The following is a 19,386-nucleotide window of genomic DNA, read 5'->3' as shown; positions in this document are numbered from 1 at the left end:
CCATCTAAACTAACGGCTGGTGTTAAAGGCAGTCATAGCTGCACCTATTGCTGTGCTTTCATGCCATTTATCTGAGCCTGGCCCTGCCAAATAGAAACAGGAAGAAGAGTAGACAGAGCAAGCTGTGAAATCTGCAGGACTGTGAGGCTGCAGTAGATTTAGCTTGTCTGGCTGTGATGAAAATGGGACCTGTGTAAAGGGCATGCAGTGGGAGGGCAGGATCAGCACCTCCGTGATCCGTCTTGCCCCATGAAGGATTTTGAGCAGTGCCTTTGGATGTAGCTTTATTTTTTTTTTGCAGACAGAGGACATGTATCCTGTTGGAGCTTAAAGTGACATGTGTGGAAGGTTATAAATAGTTAATGGGTTTTAAATGCATGGTTTTTTTGGTATATAAACAGCATTGAAACATTTTCATTTTTACAGTCAACTGGATGAATGTCAAAAATCTCTTTCTCATTACTGTCTGTATCTGAAAAATTGCCTTAAAGATTACATTTAAAGTCAAGCTGGCGGTGGAGTATCAGTCATATAGGAAGGTAGAGCTGAAAGTGAATACTGTTTTTGGGTTTGAATGCCTCGTCGCTCAGGTCAGTCAGGCTGAGTGAAGCTCTGAACTGTGTCTTTTCAGACCTGTGAGCTGCTTAGAGGATTCATCTCTGTGGACTGATACCTCTGCCTACTGCTGTCACTGAATAAGCCTCTCCAGCTCCTCCCTGTGGAAAAAGAAGGAAACGTCACCAGGGGCAGATCACTTTCCTGCCACAGAGAATTACAAGATTAGAAAAAGGCCTTTTTTCTAATCTAGAAATGTGTCCGCACCTCTGTTTGGTCTGTGCGCCGGGGTGCCTGATGCAGGCTGGTGTAAACGATCCCAGCAGCCGGGATCCTCATTGATTTTGGCCAGGTTGATGTTCCATTTGTTCCAGTTGACTTCCTCCACTCTGAGACGACAAGAAGAGACACATGCTCCAATTACTGTCCGCTGTGTGACACATCAATCAGCCGTCAGAGAAGGCAAATTAGTAAAGAACATTGTGCTGCACTTCAATCGATCCCGCTCACACAGCTGCATCATTTGTTAAATCTTAAAGCACAAACCTTTGCTTCTGCTTTCATATTTTCCTGCTGTTTTTTATTCCTCTGTTAACAATCTGTGAGGTACAAACATCTTTTGCAATCGCTCTCACTGTGGCCTTTCTGTCACGCAAACAAACCAAGACTCAAAATTAAGGCCACACATGCAGGTTTTGTGTCTCATCCAGCACAACTAGAGCCAATATACTGCATGAGCACTACCGAGCAGTGCCACTATTCTCTGCCTCTGGCCTGTTGCTTTCGTACCCAGCATGCACAATGAATGCACACTGCAGATTACATATGATGGTTTCACTTTATTCAGCCCACAGCCCAAAAACCAACCAGTAATAACATGCTGAAATAAAAGTCTTCCCGTAGTTTACTGTGCAATCAGAGTCAATTAATGGGATTTTGCAAAATGTATATCAACTGAAGTAATGAAGATATCAGAGATTTCCAGTTTCTACCCAACAGTATGTCAATATTGTGTGACAAGACTACAGCTGTGTTCAACTGCACTTAGGCACAGTGGTGCTTTGAGCTAAATGCTTCTCTCGTCACGCTGACATGCCCACAATGACAACGCTAACTTGCTGATATTTAGCAGGTGTGATTTTACCTCCATTTTGCACATTAGCACGGACACATTTGCAAACTAGCACCAACCAAATGCAGGTGCAGCTGGGGCTGATGAGTTGTGCATGTATTTGAGTCTTGACCTAACGTATTTGACAACAAAAAAGCGTTTGACTTAATGATGACGCTAGATGAACCGTGGGATCACCAAAAGGGGAATCTGCACTAAGTTCAACAGGAATCGGTTCAGTACCGTTGAGACATCAAAATCACAGAGGTCAACATCATGGTGGCGTTAAAGGAAATGTCAAAGATTCATGGCATCTGTTGAGACAAATACATGTTCTCATCCTTAGAGCCACATCCTTAACACGGTCATAGTGTGGTTACCTCCACCAACGATGTTTGCATCTGTTTGTTTGTTTGTTAGCAGGATTAGGCCAAATCTGGACTGATTGCCACAAACCTTGGTTGAAGGATGTGGTGGGAGTCAGGAAAGAACACAGAAACGTTTTGTGCAGATATGGATCAGGGGGCGGCTCAAGGAACTTTTTTCAAATAAAAATCTGAATGTAGTGAATATAAATGTAGTTTCATAAGGAAATATGAACTCTTGTTCAATTTTGAATCACCCTAAACCCGAATATGTAGATATTACTAACATTTTGCACATTCTATCTTTATTCTAGGGTCCAGCACCATGAGAAACTTGCCCTGGAGATGATGTTATCTTTCTGCATCCATCTCCCTTCTCTGGATTTTCCTCTTTCTCTTTTATTCCTCCAATTAATGAAGACGTCAGTGCCTTTGCTCCTCCAACTTCTCATGTCTCAACTGTTCTAGTGCCATTCTAGTCTTCATGTGTTTTTATTTATATTTCTATATGCTTCATTTACACATGCGTATAAATCAAATAAACAGATTCTACATTTCCACACTATCCATACAGCTGTTGGACTTTCTATCTGGGGCCTTATTGTGATCTACTGACTGTGTGAAACATTGTTGGACATTTTAGTCACTGGTTGTGTGATTGTCTGAGAAGCTAACCTGAAACACCGGCGACGATCTTCTTCAAGACCCGTGCCCAGTTTTTTCTCCTCCCCACAGCGTAACCTCTTCCTTATGAAACCTGGCAGCCTTTTCTCCATGTCCAGGATGGTGATGGCCCTCTGAAACCCAATTCACAGCACCTCATTCAAACCACAGCTGCCTAGATGCAGTCACTCGCACGACCAGTGAAAAACTCTGGATACTTCACTCACCTGCAGCTTCCAGATGCTGCTGCTTTGCAATTTGATCTTCTCTACAGTGCGGTTCATGAGGGCGATGAGCATGTTGAGCAGCAGGATGTAGGTGAGTATGATGTAGGCGATGAGGAGCATGTAGAAGACCTCCTTGTAGTGGTAGTCCTGCGTGAACTCCATGTCACCCATGCCGATGGTGAACTTGAAGAGCTGCAGCGTTGTGTAGGAGATGTTCGTGAAGGAGGGTTTCACGCACTCCTCGCCAGGGTCAAGGGGAGCAAAGAGACGCCCCTTACTAATATTGTGTGTTTTGTTTTTCACAGGAGGCTCTTTGAGCAGAGAGACCACAGCTGAGACCGGAAGAGGAATATGTTTAAGTTAAAGTTTTTTCTCAATGTGCTCTTGATTTGTCTGTAAAGGGGATTTATTTAGAAACTGTAGGATAGTGCTAGTTTTCAAATCAATCTAAGGTGAGTATAACTATGATAATATTCAATTGTGCATTCTATTTGCAAGTCAGTATTGAATGTCTTGAATTTACAGAGGAAAAAGTAAAATACCTGCTGAAAATCCAAAAAGGAAGACGACGTAGACAAAAAGAAATCGCAGGATGTCACTGAGGATCATCTACAAAAAGAAAGGAGGCATCAGGGATGAGAGTGATCATAGGGGTGTTCACTGTGACACAGCTGAGGATGCGTGGACTGTACCTTCTGTATCATGACACTGTAGATGCCCATGTGTCTGTCTCCTCGGGAATAGTAGAGCAGGTTCACCCAGCTCAGAGCGAGACACAGCACCATGAAGCCCAGGTACTCCTGCCGCCCCCACACATACAGCCCAGCCGAGGTCAGGAAGAGGCAGCCCTGCATGAAACTGCCAAACAGTAGAGTGGTGACAACTTTCATTGTAAATTAGAACTCAGTGCAACAGACATCTACATTTGATTTCACTAGATCTGGAGTTTTATTTTGGCACCAAATGACATACACTCATAAAAATCAGTCCCTTAAACATGTTGGATTTTTTTCATCAAGATTCATGAATTATTCTCTGAGAAATCAAGGAAAATTATGAAAAATCTCTATCTCACAATGTTGAAAAAGGCCAAAAAAATCCTCTGCTCCGACCCATCCATCCACCATGCTTCCTGTTAATTTGTCCAGTAGGTTTTGCATGATTCTGCTAATTATCAGACAGACCTCAGAAGAAAACCCCCTCACTATGTGTATACCTGTGTTATTATTCTAGTTAATGTCTGAAAACGATGGTCCAATAAACTCACCTTCCTGTGCGGGGAATGACTATTTTCAAATGTGTGATATTTACTCCCACTAGATGGTGCTCTAGCACCAGTATCTCTGACCAAAACAAACGCTTCACTGGCCACAGCTTCCCCTCCCTTCCTGTTCCTGTGAAGCTCTGTAAAAATGGACCCTTGTCACACATCGAACAACTAAATAAAGTATCCTAGAGTGATCCTCTGTACAGGAGAGCAAATAAAAATATTGTGTAAACATGATGTTTGTTGGCTACTGCGTTAGTGATAAAACCTCTAATGTAATCCTCTGAAAATCTTTTCAGACAGACAGACAGATGGAAAAATACATTTAGACTTACAAAAGAATCTCATAATATCCATCGGTCAGCAATGTCTGCAGCTTTGGTCGCTTCCTGCACATGTCTCTTATCTGGGGATTTAAGAAAAAGGTTAAAGGCACATGACTGGAATACATTCTCCACAAGATGGTGATAAGATTTAGAGTAAGAGCGAGCACATACCCCTACTAGAAAGAAATAGATGTTTGCAAATAGTAACAGCAGCTGGCCTGAAACGTACAGGTAACCCGCTATGTTGTGTTCGAGGGGAAACGGAGGCTGTGGAGCAGAGGTCAAACATCAGCAACTTCACCACAGGTCTGTCTCAGAATGATCATAGATGGATGATATGCTTCCTGGAAATGAAGCCAAAGTGCCTCGATTGCCACCTGGCGGTTGGCTGCACTATAGGTCATAAATCTGACCTCCTCCATGTTAGTGAATGCTACAAGAACCAAACTTAAAAGTTGTTTCTGAAAGATGGCTCAATTGTTACTATGCATGCATCTTGCTCCAATTGCACAAGATGGCGGCACTCGTATCATGGATAATTTAGCTTCATTTCAGGATAGTTGAAGGATGCATTTTTATGTTCAATCTATGGAGACGGATACACAAAAAAATCACACAGTTGGTACCCTGAACCTCACCTCTCCTTCCTTCTTACTGTAACCCACAATAGTGAATATGATCAGGTAGAGAAGATAGAACAGGAAGTTGAGGAAAAAAAGAGGACCCGCAAACTTCTTCCACTTCTCATCCAGCAGTTGGGTCAGAGGCTCCGTCTCGAGCATCTTGTGACGGTTCTGCAAGGGAACAGGAGGAGACAGATGTTTAAGAATGGGATGAGGACAGTGTCAGCTCTGACTGAGCTCGTGATGCCAGAACTCACAGGAATCTTGCTGCCACAGATCAGTATCTCAATGACTGAGGCATCCTCGTACGAATCCAACGAGGCCAGGTCGTACAGGGAGCAGTGGACCGGCCCGAAAACCCATTCAGTGAATTTACGGGACAAGTGTTTGTGGCTGTCTTGGAATTCCCTTTTCAGGATATGAGAAAAAAGCTGCAGACGGATGAAAGGAAAGCCAGAAGGTTCACTGTCTGTTGTCTAGTTAAACATTCAGACTAAAACTGTAGACTTGTCTGGAACACACTACTAGGCAGCAGAACTATATGGAAGCCTCTTAAATGATGTTTTCCTTAATAAAAAGAATTAAATTAAATACATGCTAAAATTTGTATGCCCTTTGTGTTGCCATATCTCTACTGACCCCTATCTTGCCAGTCTTGGCAGCCATTTTAAGAGGTGTTAGCCCCCGCTTGTTTTCGATGTCCTCCAACTTCAGGTTTGGATACAGTCGGTCAGTGGTCTTGAGTATGCGGTCATATATGTTGGTGATGAAGTCTGTGTTCTCCTGGGAGTTGTCAGCAACCACCACCAGGGCATGCAGCACTGTGTTACCCTGAGAATCCCCCAGCTTTGCTTCCGCCTGCTGGAATTCGTTCTCCATCAGGAAGTCCACTATATCAGCCTGGTTGGTGCAGGCAGCCAGAGACAGAGGCAGCTCACCTGAGGATGACGTAGAGAGGGACTACAGTCAGTGGCTGTTCTTTATTTAGCATGTGTCTGTGTGTAAGGTTTGATATTTCCACACTCAGTTCATCAATGTAAAGCATGACCTTTGACTGCAAACTAACACATTTTTCTAATTCTAATTAGTTATTTGAATGACAGATATAATTTTGGGACTACTGACCTGTTAAAAACTGGACATCATTTAGGTAAAAGTTTATCTAACAATTATTGTATTGTCTAAGCCCTACCAAGGTCTCTTTCCAAGAACCAAGTTTATCCGTTGACTTTAAATGGACATTGGTTGATGGAAATGATCCTTTGGAGTTTATTCTATAAATCTTTTCTTTGACAACAGTCCATGTTCCAGATTTCACATGACTGTACAAGGACACACCTTAATATGTACAGTGTAACTTTAACTCTGGACATTCACCTTTATTGTCAGATAAGTTTATGCATGAAATGGGGAAAACGTGTAGCAAAGAGCCGGGTGAGAACCTAACCTTCAGGCGCTGAAGGAGGACTCAAGCCTCTGGGTGCAGGGCGTCCCGTGCTACCAGGTGAACTAGCAGGTGCCCAAAGTATTACGCACTAAAAGTTGGTGTTTCATCATTGGTTTCACACAAGGTTCAGTTTACTTGTCTCGGGAGCAACTCGGCCTGAGAAAACAAATGTTTACTTTCTGTAACCTTCGTGATGTCATCAGAGTTATTTAAAAATGTGCTTGAAGGTCCATTTTGTAAGATTTAGTTGCATCTAGTGGTGAGGATATAGATTGCAAATAACTGTATAATTATGCCCTGATCACTGTCTTTCCAATCGACTACCAACATGGAGGGTTCTGTGGTGTACCAGCTCCTGATTTAGATATGAATTGCTCATTTTAAGCTAATGACAACACAACAATTCTGAGTTTCAGGTGACTAATCTCTGATGAAAACATAATCAATAATGATGACAATGAATATTATCATGCACTTAATGTCAAAGGCAGGACCTAGTTTCATACTCATACTTGAGCTTATACCCATCATTAGCATAATTAAGAATGTAACCGTTATTATTAATGAAATGAAAATAAAACAAAGAAACTGAATTTTGGATATTGATATACTCAATGGTTGATGTGCAGCAGAGAAACAACCCAGCTAAGATGGGAGCAAAGTCAAATGCTGAGTTTTACTACCCAGTAGATGATGTAAGTGTGAGGCTCCACTCTTTGAACTCACCAAAGTAAAAGTAGGGGCCGTCATGTGGCTGGAAGAATTTGCCACAGGCTTTGGCGTGGACGTCTGCTCCTTTACTGACCAGTAGTTTCACATAGGAGAGACTCCTCCTCTCGATGGCTATATGGAGAGCTGTCTGACCTGTCAGAGTCAAACATCATTGTGTTAACTAGGAAAGACTGACTGAGTGGGCTCCCTTAAAAAAGGATTGTGTGAAATTCAAGCTCTCAGATAAAAAGTGTACCTTTGTAATAGCTGCTGGTGTAGGCTGCATTCACAAACTCTTTAATGTCACCCAGCCTCTCGGAAATCTCAATTAACAATTCCACAGTCTCGTTCTTGCCATCTCTGAGGTGCAGGAGAGCCTTCATGAGGGTGGTTTTGCCATATGACTGATCTGCAGGTGCAACATAACACTCAGGGGGGTAACACACACATATACACATGTGTCAACAGCTTATAGTGTGGTGCACTGAGGGTCCTGTCACACTCACAGGAGGGGTCAGAGAGTCTCTTCATGTTTTTGTGCAGGTAGTCCTGCAGGCCCTCAAGCTTTGTGCAGTCTCTGGTGGCCACTGCATCAAACAGCCGTTCAATTATAAATTTCTCACGGTCTGTCTCCCTGTTGTCCTGCTCTATACCTCGAATCGCTCTACAATGCAGAATATCACACAGACAACTGGGTTAGAGAAATACATGAGTCAAAAGGTCAAGCCACTCCATGAAACAGCTCTGTGGGGCTTGATAACACAATGAACCTGAGATATGGTGATTTAAAAAAGGTAGGATCATATTATCATGGCATGGAGAACCTGTCAAAGTTGAGATTGAATTGGGGTCTGTCAGGCTTGGTTTTATCTATAATTTCCTGGTGATCAGTGTCCATTGGTGCCATGGGGGCCTCCTGGCCCAAACCCAAAGCAGAGACCAATCCAGTCCTCTTTGCACTGTCTGCTTTGTCCCGTAATTTCTCCGTCTCCGTCCTGTCGTCTGTTTCCAGGGAGAAGCCAAACATCTCTGACTTCTTCATCGCTGCCTGTGTCTGCAGTGGTCTGTGTGGAGACATGCCACAAGTGTACATGGTTTTTGAATAGCGCACAAGACATTTTCTGTAGACAAGTTATAAGCCGCCAAAGGATTATTAAGATTGAACAAAATATTGAATAAAATGTTTTTCTAATCTCTTCCAGCATCTTAGATTTCTAAAATCAAACAAGCTGATTGTATATTAGAATGAGTGCATACTCTTGGTGCAACAGTTGCTTTAAATTAAATCAAGCTGCATCAGATTGCCCACACTTGGATAGATATCACTCCCTTAACCATTCATGAATGATTCCCTGGAAAATCAAAGACAAAAAAAAAAAGTCCTGCCAACGAACAAACACATAGACAAACAAACCAACAAACAGACAGAGGTGTAAACATAACCTCCTTGATTGATTTAGTGTTGGTGCGCTACACATCAGTTACATTATGTTCGTATCAGCTGTTAACCACACCTCACGGGCAGACAAACATGTGATAGCTCAACCCCAGTGACCAACAAAGGAGTTTATTGATAAGATTTCTGTGACAGAAGTGCACACAACACAGTTTCACAGTCACGTCTGAGTAGAATAATCCAATCTTTATCAGCTGTTCAGACAATCTTATTGGTCCAACGTTGTGATTAAGACGATGACATGTTAAGCACAAAAGAAACATACATCTCCTGTGACTTCTTGTTCCCCTTTTCATCCAGAAAATGAGGAATCAGTGACGCTTAAAACAGCATGATCATCACAAGACAAAGGAAGCATCGCAAAGAATGCAGAAACAGGGATGTCCATCTTATAATGAAACTCAAATATTCTGTATTGCATTTTTTATAATTTTGCATTATAATTTTTTTTTATTTGATTTGATTTGCATTGGTTTTTAGGAGAATACTTCAGCTAGACTGATTATTAATAAAGATTATTTCTTACAATAATAATACTGTAAAGAGAGACAGTCACTTCCTTGAAGTCTGTTCCTTCTGATTTTCTGTATCTTTATCAAAGCAAAGCAACAACGGAAGCCGTGCAGTGCATCATCTCAAATGTCTTTATGGTTGTATGTTTAAATAATAAATGATCAGTTACATGTCATGCAAATGAGAAAAAAATATTTTCAAAAACACTAGGTTTTGTCCATGTAAAGATGCTGAAGATATTCTCCTGAATCTCCTCAATCAATTGAAGACAATGCCATAACACATCAGTGACTCACCAGAAATAATTCTTCTTCTCTCTCTTCCAGATGGTCTTCTTCATCAAAAATCAGATCTTTGCGTCAAAAAACAAAAAAAAAGCAAACAAAGAGGAGCAGAGATCATGAGATGAGCGCTCAGTGTAACTGAGACAAAATAGCAGGAGGAAGCTCGAAGCAGATTGAGTGACCCGCCCTGGAGAATATCAGAGCACATTAGTGAAGTGCTGCGGACTTAAAAAGGATGCCGTTATTGACCTCCCCCATCACCAGCAACTCTGACATGTTGTATTAACACTAATGTGTTCCAATGATGACTGCTGAGCAGCTTTCTAAAACATTTTCATTGATACATTTCGAGTACTCCACTGTAACATTTAGCTGGAAAAAAATACCCATTAAGGATTTTTTAAAAAAGATTGTCACATGTATTTTATATTTCTTAAGTAATATATCTTATATCACTTCTTTAGTCCTTAATGTTGCTGAAGGTCTTCCTGCGTCTCATCAGCCCCTCAATAGTTTCACTTTTACGGCTGTGTTTGCTCCCAGTGCAGCTGTGGTCATGTGACTGAGTCTGTGGTTGCAGAGGTTCTGCATGCCACTGCTGTTTCCTCTCCAAGAATCACTTCTTCTTCTTTTTTTTACAGAGACCAAGACAGTGAGATGGTAGTGTCGGCATCAAATCAGAATCAGCACTGACAGAAACATATTTCCATATAAGGGGAGTTGCTTTAACAAAATGCTGCCTGAGTAGTGTAAGGGAAATGTAACATGTTGATCATGCAGAATGTACTTAGGTTCATTTTCTCTATGATTGATAATGATTTAATCTTTACAATGTAACCTTGATCATGCTGAATTCTGTGCAACTGAATCTTGACCTGATTGCTTAAACTAAGGCATTGTTGCCCTGATGTCACCAGAAGATCCTGACCTTTGGATCAGAAACAACCTCAACCGGAGGGGGAGGGACGAGCCAAATGTATAAACAGAAAGAACAGCTTCCCATCGGTGTGCATATTACAAACTAACCCTTGTCTTATGTACCATGCTCTGAGCATTAAAGTGTGACAACACTGTAAGAGATTTTTGTCTCCTTCCTCGTTGTCAGAGTGGGATTGCAGAATTGCCACGACAGTAGTAAACCTTAATAACACTGACATCATGTGTGTTTTCCACACAGGAAAACTATGTATATAATGTATATATTATAAGATAAAATATGAACATGGCTGCTGGAATGTGTGAAAGGACAGTTTGCCATCATTTGCATCAAGCCTCATCTGAAGCAAAATCTGGAACTGAAGAATATTACTTTCAACATAATGAATTGTTAAATCTTTTTGAATAAGTCTGTAACAGTAGAACAGGAGGTAGAGCATTCAGCTACCAGGCTCCTCTCCTGTGGAACCAGCTCCCACTCTGGGTTCTGGAGGCAGACACCCTCTCTGCATTTAGAGTTAAATTAAAAATGTCCTTTTTGATAAAGCCTATAATTAGGGCTTGATCAGGTGAGTCCTGAACAATCCCTTAGTTATGCTGCTATAGGTCTAGACTGCTGGGGGAACTCCCATCATGCACTGAGCACTTCTCTCTGTCTCTCTGCCCCCCCCACACTCATTTATTTATTTTAATACACGTCAACTATGTCACTTTTTTCTCCTATCGTCCCTCTCTCTCTTTCTTTCTCTCATTTCAGATATCTCTGACCCTGGAACCTCAGGACAACAACTATTACTATTAATACTATTATTAACAACAATACTTCAGTAATTAATTATTATATGAATTGTGCCTGTTATCAATAATAATAAATAGTCTTTACACTGTTATATACATTTTAACTAGTCAGATCTGATACCTGATGGTGCTCAACTGTTCCCGGTCTCTCTCGCCTCTATCTCTCCCCCTCCTCCCCCTCCACTATCACTCTCTCTTCTCTCCCCTCTTTTCCACCCATCTCTCCTCTCCTCCCCTTTTTTCTTTGCTCACCCCAACTGGTCGAGGCAGATGACCGCCCACATTGAGTCTGGTTCTAGAGGTTTCTCCCTGTTAATGAGGGAGTTTTTCTCTCCACAGTCTCCAAAGTGCTGCTCATTGTGGGAACTGTTGTGTTCTCTATATTAATAAGATTTTAATGTCTTAGCCTTCTATGTAAAGTGCCTTGAGATAATGTATATTATGATTTGGCGCTATACAAATAAAATTGAACTGAATTGAAAATGAAATAATGATATTTATGTATGAGGGTATTTATCCACATAATGAGCAGTAGACATTCAAACTGAAACCATAAATTAAGATTTAGAATTAAGAGAAGGAAAAGACTTTGCAGTCATCATCCATTTAAATAACAACTTGAGGATTAACAAAGTTTGTCCTAAAATTGGGACAGTAGGCAAATAAGATTGAATGAGAATATAATCAGCAGGGATAGAGGAATAGACACCCCACCACCCCACCGATACAACTGATACCGTGCAGCTCTTGAGCAAAGCACTTTTAACCTGCAGCAACACCAGCTGAGGGACTCCACCTAGTGAGCTACATGCAAACCCGTTCTTGGACAGTTGTGTCGAAAGCTTTTTCACAAGCATCAGTGGGTCAGTGATCTCTGGACCTAACTCAGATTTTCCAGTAACATGACCCTGAATCACTTTTAACCGTTCACCATGGCGACCGATGTTGCATGGGTAACTTGCTCCAGAGCAGGGAAACTTCCATCATGATCAGATCAAAACCTGTCCACAGCCAGACTACTGTCCAGTCAGATCACTGGGTCTACTCAGTCAGACTGAGAGTTTTTAATCAAGTGTCAAGTGTAGAAGAGCATAATGGTAGAAACATCAGAAACACTTTAATAATTATATCAGAGGAATATGTGTCCACTCTGGTATTACAGCAACAATCACAATAGTAGCTGACCACATTGCAGTGAAATAATATCAGTTGTCCAGAGTTTGAGTTTTTAGGCTCTTAATCATGTACTAGAGCTCAGAATAACACATGGCAACTTTTCAATATTAAATTGTTTAAATCTTAAATCTTCCACACACTGTTAATTTGTCCAGTAGCTTAAAAATGCAACATTTCATTCATATACAACTTGATATTTGCAAGATTTCTCATCTCCCTTCCTTTTTCTGCATGGACTATAAACATTTAAACTCTGCTTTTCCATCAGAACCTTTACTTTTTCAACATTTAATGATTCAATCCTTGGAAGACAGTATACATGTCATTACAGATCATGTCTCTATACTCACTCCAGTGGATATGGTGAAAATGCCAAAGGTTTTAAAAGACATAGACAGAACTTCCTCCCCTTTCACACCCTTAACCTTTAGTCACTTGGACAGTATTCCTACTTTTTCTATAGCTTTTTCGTGTATTCTAGTTTCTAGTGCATTAATAAAGATAATTAAATAAAAAGTCTTAGCACATCTCATATGTAATGTTTATGTCATGGTTTTTCCAAGTGAAAACCTATGCTTATGACATCTGTCTGTTAGGTAGCCTACTACTGCTTTCTCATACAGACCCGTGTACACAAAGGCCCAGTCTGCATCAATCAATAGATGAAATCTCTTGAGCAACCTCAGATAGTGGGGGTGACCTTAAAGATGAGAGTGTTAAGGAGGAAACTGTGAGCCAAGAGGGAACCGTAAAACTAACCTGAAACAGAAACCACGAGATGGAAGGTCGGGGAAAAAAGAAACACTGACATACCCGTGAAATACACATTTCCCTGATAGACAATTTTACAATTTTCTTCTTGGATGCTAAAATGCTTCATGTGTTTTGTATAACGTCTTTTAGCAGCACGCAGGGGATGAGCAAGAAACCAACAACTGCAAAGCTCCGTGGCAGTAAGATGAGGGAGGAGACACTCAGTGGGCTTCAGGTTATTTACCATCAGTGGAACTTTCATTCTGGTGTAAGCTGTTAGAGGGAAGGAGCGCCAACAGATTTTTGACTGCATACACATGAAGTGAAAGGTGCGTTGCGATATTGGTGAAACTTGGTGAGTGGATGATTGGAGATATTGATCTGGATTCTTGTGTGTGAAGTGTTGAAGACCTAACAGTGACCAATAAATAATCCAGAAAAAACGTTGTTGGACCCAACTGAGCCATGTTATTGTGAGCACCATTAGCCCATCTCTTAGCCTGTCGATGCAGCTCCTCAGTGGCTTAAGTTCAGGCTTAGCATCCACATGGGGTCTTGAGTCTTTCACAGCATATTTTGTTGGTGCACTGTGTAATGTCCTCACATGGTTCCTGTCAGTGGCGAAATCTACAGTGGATCTTTTTGAGGCTTCACATATTTCATCAATGTGTTGCTGTTCAGGGACAGTGAATTTAAATGTGGCTAGATTATTAGATTCTGTCCTTTGGTCCAAAGAGTGTCATCACAACCTCATGGCACATATTGAGCCACACAAGGTTGTTGATCTCTATCCTGGCAAATAAACTGTAGCTTTTGTTTTTAGATCATAGATTAAAATACGTTGCAGCATTACAGTTTGCTTGATTCTTCTTTCTTTCAAAGTGGTAGCATTTGAAATTGTACTCAGAGGTGTGCAAAATCATCTGTTAATCATGTAAACAGACTCTTATGAGTCTCATTTAGAGCCGGTCACAGAGGACCATGGCCACACCGACAGCAGAGTCAGTGTTCTGTTTGTACACCACTGGCTGAGGAAACGCCTTCTCCACTTCCTGCCTCAGCACCTCGTTGAGAGTGAGTGCGCTTCCGCTACCCACAATCCTGCTGACCCCCGCCTGCAGCAGACTCTCGACGGGCATCATGGTGGTGATGTTGTCCAGGACGCCATGACACAGGGCCCTGGTCACGTGGCCAAGAGAGAGGTTATCGGCGGAGATGTTGGTGACCTGGCCGAGGCAGAGGGGGTTGTGTCTCTCTCCCAGGATAGTGGGGCTCACCCTCAGATCACTGCTCTCCTGGTTCAGGGCGCAGCCAACCAGCTTCTCGTATAAAGATGAATCAGCCATCTCAGCATCTGGGGGGGAGGGAGGGAGCAGTTTAACATATGGATGAAACACATTTAATGGGAATAATCTATAGTGATCTGACATTTTAGTATATTTATGTATTTAATTTGGCACCTTTCACAAGTTAAACAATAAAAGAAACAGACGAAGCATTGGCTCATAAAAAAAAACTTTATGAAGGCCATTTGAAATAAGACTTTTTTGCTTCTTTTTTTCACATGTCGCGTAACCTTTTGTTTTTAATCATGTACGGAGGACAACTAGTGAGTCATGCTTACAAAAAAACAGGAAGTACACAGGTGCCTGGCCATGGAGTGCTCTATATGTTACAATGAGAGCCTTAAATAAAAGTAAGTTACTGAAGACCGACAATTTAAGTTAAGAGCAAATTCGTCAGTGAGGTACAATCCATCTAATGAAATGCTGAATCAAAACACATACTGAGCTCTTTCATCCAGGAGGTGAGCATCTCCACAAAAGACGCCAGCACGTTCCCTCCGTTCAGCGACGCCGCCACCGCCAGGTACAAGGAGCCAAAGTAGGGGACGTAGGAGATGGAGGAGGCGGGCTGAGGAGAATCTGGAGGACTGAAGTCAGCGGGCATGGCGAAGGTCAGCTGTGCTGAGGTGCTTATGTTAAGAACTGGGAAATAGAGGAGAAAGATACAGCATATGAGATGTATGAATAACAGCAAGAAACGAGACATGCAAGAGGCGATGGTGGGATAACACTTAACCCATAATGCATCTGTTTTCTGTATGAGCTGAAACATAATGTGAAGAATTTGTTTTAGTTGCTGTATAAGTGAAATTATTCTCTTATTTCAATCACAAAACTAAAAGATGGTTAAAATGTGTTTATTGCAGAAACCTGAGAGCATCAAACCAATTGAAGAATCAGAAGTAGTGTATTAGAGGAGATCCAACGGTGGCAGTCATGACAGATTCTTTCATTCAAACCGAATAAACCATGAGTGTGTGATGCTTTCAGTGCATTAAGTGTAATCCCAGCCCGAGACATCCATGACTGGACATCGTGTTTCACCTGCGTCTGTCCGTGCACTCATGCAGGAGTAGACAGAGCACTGGAAGTCTCCCAGGGCGGCCCCTACTGGCGTACCAGCAGGAACACCATGCCAGTCAAAGCCCGTCAGTCCCGCCGAGACACCAGATGGCACACACTGAGGAAGCAGGGTCAGAGGGAAGCCGGCACCCTTCAGACTAGAGCATGCACAATACACAGGAAGGGGCTTGTTACGCAGGTGACACATAACAACTGTGACACTGTGAGCTTCTGATGATGAACACTTTTCATGCATTTAGTGCTTGAACTCTTGGAAGAAGTGTAAGCCAGCTTTAGTGTTCTTAAACCAGGAAGTTGAGCTCTTTTACGTACATGTCTACATTCCACTGGTTGGAAGAAGTGTTGAAGAAACCCCAGCTGGCTGCATTCTGAGGCGTCATCACACACCCGTCCAGACCACACAGCATGGACACCATGTAGTCCTGGATGGTACCTGCAGCTGTGAAGTCCTCGAGGAACTCAGGCCTGGAGGGACACCACACATCTTTACATTTGGCTTCTTTCACATCCAAAAACCAAGTGGCTTTACATGGAGTGTTTTTTAAAAGTGAGTCCTGACCTGTGTTTCATGTACCAGAAGATGGTTGCACAGCCAAACCCTGTGGCCACGCTGAGATGTGAGTCTGGTTTTGGGAGGGAGGACAGGAAGCTGCTGCTGCAGCGTCCGTCCTGCCATGTGATCAGCTGACTGGTGTCTCTGGCTGTGAAGAAGCCTCTGTTGGACCAATCACAACCTGAGAGACATGAAGACAAACACAGCAGATGTTACCTCTAGATTCTGACCACACAAAAAAGGAACATGGTTACGGATTAACTTTGGTTTCAATACAAACATTTCCCAGAAGCATTAGATTCCTATAAACCCTTCATGCAAATCTACTTTCAGATGCAACCAGCAGAGGTCGACAGAGTTATGAATGTTTTATTAAACAAGGATAATTAGTTTCTCTAACTGTCCATTTCTTTAGTGTATTTAAAAAAGTCATCAGTATTACAGACTGAGATATCACAGTATTATTAGTATAATTCAACAGTATGGAAACACAGTTCTCCTGCTGACAGGTTTTCTCCAAATCCCCATGACCACTACTAGCAAATGTTCTTCTAATGCTGTCTGGTTAAACATTATGGGAAATGTTGTGTCATCAAACTCTCTCTCCAGACTGGCAACACAGAAACTCTGACCTGACTTTTCTCAACTTTATACAAAAAGATAACGCATGCACCGTTCACTGATCTGTGATAATATTTACACAAAACACATTTTTCATCATTCGGATCCAGAGTTATTTGTTTACTTTTGTACACTGTGAGATATTTTGTGTTTCAACACTTTTGTTGGCTTCTCCGAGAATAATTCATGGATCTAGATGAAAAGATAATAGGTACATTTAGGACTAATATTTAAATTGATATTTATGAGATGTGTGCATTTTAGTGCAAATACAAATAAAATATGGACCTATTGGATTCTAATGTGGTTTTAGGGCCTTGGTGGAGGTCTGCGCTCTACTGTTCTGAACGACCCTACCTAAATATGTTGCTATAACCTAAATGATCTACATTCCAAGGTCCAGTAGCTTCAGATCCACTTGTTATTAGTTATTTCATCTGTATCCATCTTTCCCCTATGTTATCTCATCATGAGTGAAGATCAGTGTCTCCTCTGACTTCTCCTGTCTCACAGAGCCGTTGTTACACAAGTGACCACCATCGTTTTGAAACTCCACAGTGTGCATCCACACATGCTCACAGGTTGGTGCTCTCACCGCTCTTTGCCTTCCAGAATAAGACGCCGTGCATCTGTCCGGACAGACCGATGCTGCACACATGCTGCAGTTTGTCTCTGGGCAGGAGCTCGATGCACCGATTCACAGCGTCTACGATCCGACCTGTGTCCTGCTCTTTAGCCTGCAGGGCGACAGATAATAACACAGTCACGCACTGGGCAGAGTTCATATTTCCGAGCTGCCGGGTAGAGAGTAGTTTGGTACGTGAACGCACTCACCTTCCTCCCGCTGCTGTCAGTGATATCAGACGTGGTGGGGAAAGTTTGGGTCGCAACCACCGATCTGGAGTCAGTCTCCAGTAGAACCGCTTTCACCGAGGTGGTCCCCACATCCACACCCAGGGTGTAGGCCGACATGCCGCTGAATGAGTGTGTGTGTGTGTGTGTGTATATGTCTCTCTCTCTCTCTCTCTCTTTCTGTGTCAACAATACGACTTCATCATTAGGAGGAAGCCAACGATGGTGCGTTTTGGTCAAACAAGGAAATCGGAAGTTTTCTTTCATGTTACACACAACTACTCACCATTACTTGCACTATTCTTACTAAACGTGTCCTTATGCACATTAGTGTCAACGTGCGCTGACTTGTATTTGTTGTTTAACATATACCAGTTACTTTTCTGAATATGTATTCCTATATTGTACAATGAATATCTTGCCGAGAAATTAACCTATTTATATATACGTATTTGCATATTTACATATCATTTTTTTTTTATATGTTATTTTGACCATATATATGCATATCATAATGTAGACTATTGTGAAATTGTATGTGCTTATACATTTTTACATGAATATCATATGGTATACTATTGTAGAATTATACCTACTCATAAATGTAAACACATGCAATTTTAATATTCAAATCATTGTGTATAATATTGTTAGAGTTAAAACATATTTTATATGCATACATCTTGATATTGTATACCAGTTAGTATACAACTTTGAAGTTTTAACCATTACAGATGTGTATAAACCACATACTATATTTATTGTTATACTCATATTCTATAGAAAACCTGCCTTTGTACTTAACCAGTCTATATGTGCATCCTTATGAACATATCTTCTTAAACATAATGTACAAATATAATCTACATCCTCCTGTAATCATCCTGTGCCACTGAACTTTACTCCAATACGTTTCTCTACAAATAATATTTCCGTCTGTAGTGGGAAGTGCATATTATATTATGTACATATTCTCTGTATGTTTATTTTATGATTCTTTTTTAATGCCTAACCTATCCTATAATATACTTTCCCATGTCTACCTCATTCTAACTGTCTGCTGCTGTAACAAGTGCATTTCCCCAGTGTGGGATCAATTAAGTTTTATCCTACTTATCTTGTCTTTACATCCAATATCAAAATGTTTAGAGAAAACAAAAAAGAAGAGAGCAAAGAGAAAAAAACTCAAAAATGGTTTAAGATAGCAATGATTGTAGATTGAAGAAAAGAATAACACTATTGGCCCCGACATTAAAGAATACATTGCAACACCACTACACCATGTCTAATCTTTTCACAGTGTACCTTTCAGCTTACTGGTGACTAGTGAAGCCAAAAACAGGTGTGTACTGAATCACTGCCAACACACACTTCAGTGGAATGAAGTCACTGCTAGTTTCATTAGTTACACCTCAGCTGACTATGACAACACAAAATAGGGACATTCAGTGAGAATGACTGACGTGTTGGACACATAAATGCTGTTACACATGCTACAGCTAATACTACAGAGTGTATTGACAACATAAAAGGTCACACAAGGGCACACGTGTGTTCTGAAACTATTCCGTTTTTACAAACCATTTATAAACAGCGTTATTTTGTTGACAGTAATGTGAATATAAACACTGAAAAATGGCGTTTTGTGCATTTTGACAACTTATTTATAATAGTAACAGCAATTAAGCAAATCATGAAACATGTTTATCTTTTATTTGAA

General features: G+C 41.3%; 2 protein-coding genes across 2 annotated transcripts; both read right to left on the bottom strand.

Annotated features, from left to right (window-relative positions):
• Nucleotides 1-327: 327 nt before the first annotated feature.
• On the bottom strand, nt 328-10,112 carry trpv1 (transient receptor potential cation channel, subfamily V, member 1). The gene is made up of 16 exons (XM_069539792.1): nt 9,561-10,112; nt 8,120-8,359; nt 7,802-7,959; nt 7,552-7,704; nt 7,311-7,448; nt 5,777-6,075; nt 5,395-5,568; nt 5,153-5,308; nt 4,686-4,781; nt 4,524-4,594; nt 3,614-3,779; nt 3,464-3,530; nt 2,922-3,253; nt 2,707-2,828; nt 823-944; nt 328-716 (listed from the first exon to the last, which is right to left on the bottom strand). The coding sequence occupies exons 2-16, from the start codon at nt 8,335-8,337 to the stop codon at nt 628-630; spliced, it is 2,361 nt and encodes a 786-aa protein (XP_069395893.1). The 5' UTR covers nt 8,338-8,359; nt 9,561-10,112; the 3' UTR covers nt 328-627.
• Nucleotides 10,113-12,374: 2,262 nt separating this feature from the next.
• On the bottom strand, nt 12,375-17,887 carry shpk (sedoheptulokinase). Its single transcript, XM_020085332.2, has 7 exons — nt 17,649-17,887; nt 17,410-17,551; nt 16,200-16,374; nt 15,953-16,105; nt 15,602-15,777; nt 14,999-15,199; nt 12,375-14,565 (listed from the first exon to the last, which is right to left on the bottom strand). The coding sequence occupies exons 1-7, from the start codon at nt 17,784-17,786 to the stop codon at nt 14,171-14,173; spliced, it is 1,380 nt and encodes a 459-aa protein (XP_019940891.1). The 5' UTR covers nt 17,787-17,887; the 3' UTR covers nt 12,375-14,170.
• Between the last annotated feature and the right edge of the window lie 1,499 nt (nt 17,888-19,386).

This window comes from Paralichthys olivaceus, chromosome 15 (genome assembly GCF_024713975.1).
Source record: "Paralichthys olivaceus isolate ysfri-2021 chromosome 15, ASM2471397v2, whole genome shotgun sequence".
In the NCBI taxonomy this organism is placed as follows: Eukaryota; Metazoa; Chordata; class Actinopteri; order Pleuronectiformes; family Paralichthyidae; genus Paralichthys; species Paralichthys olivaceus.
Note: the sequence above shows the minus strand (reverse complement) of the source record. Positions and strands in the feature narration are given on the sequence as shown.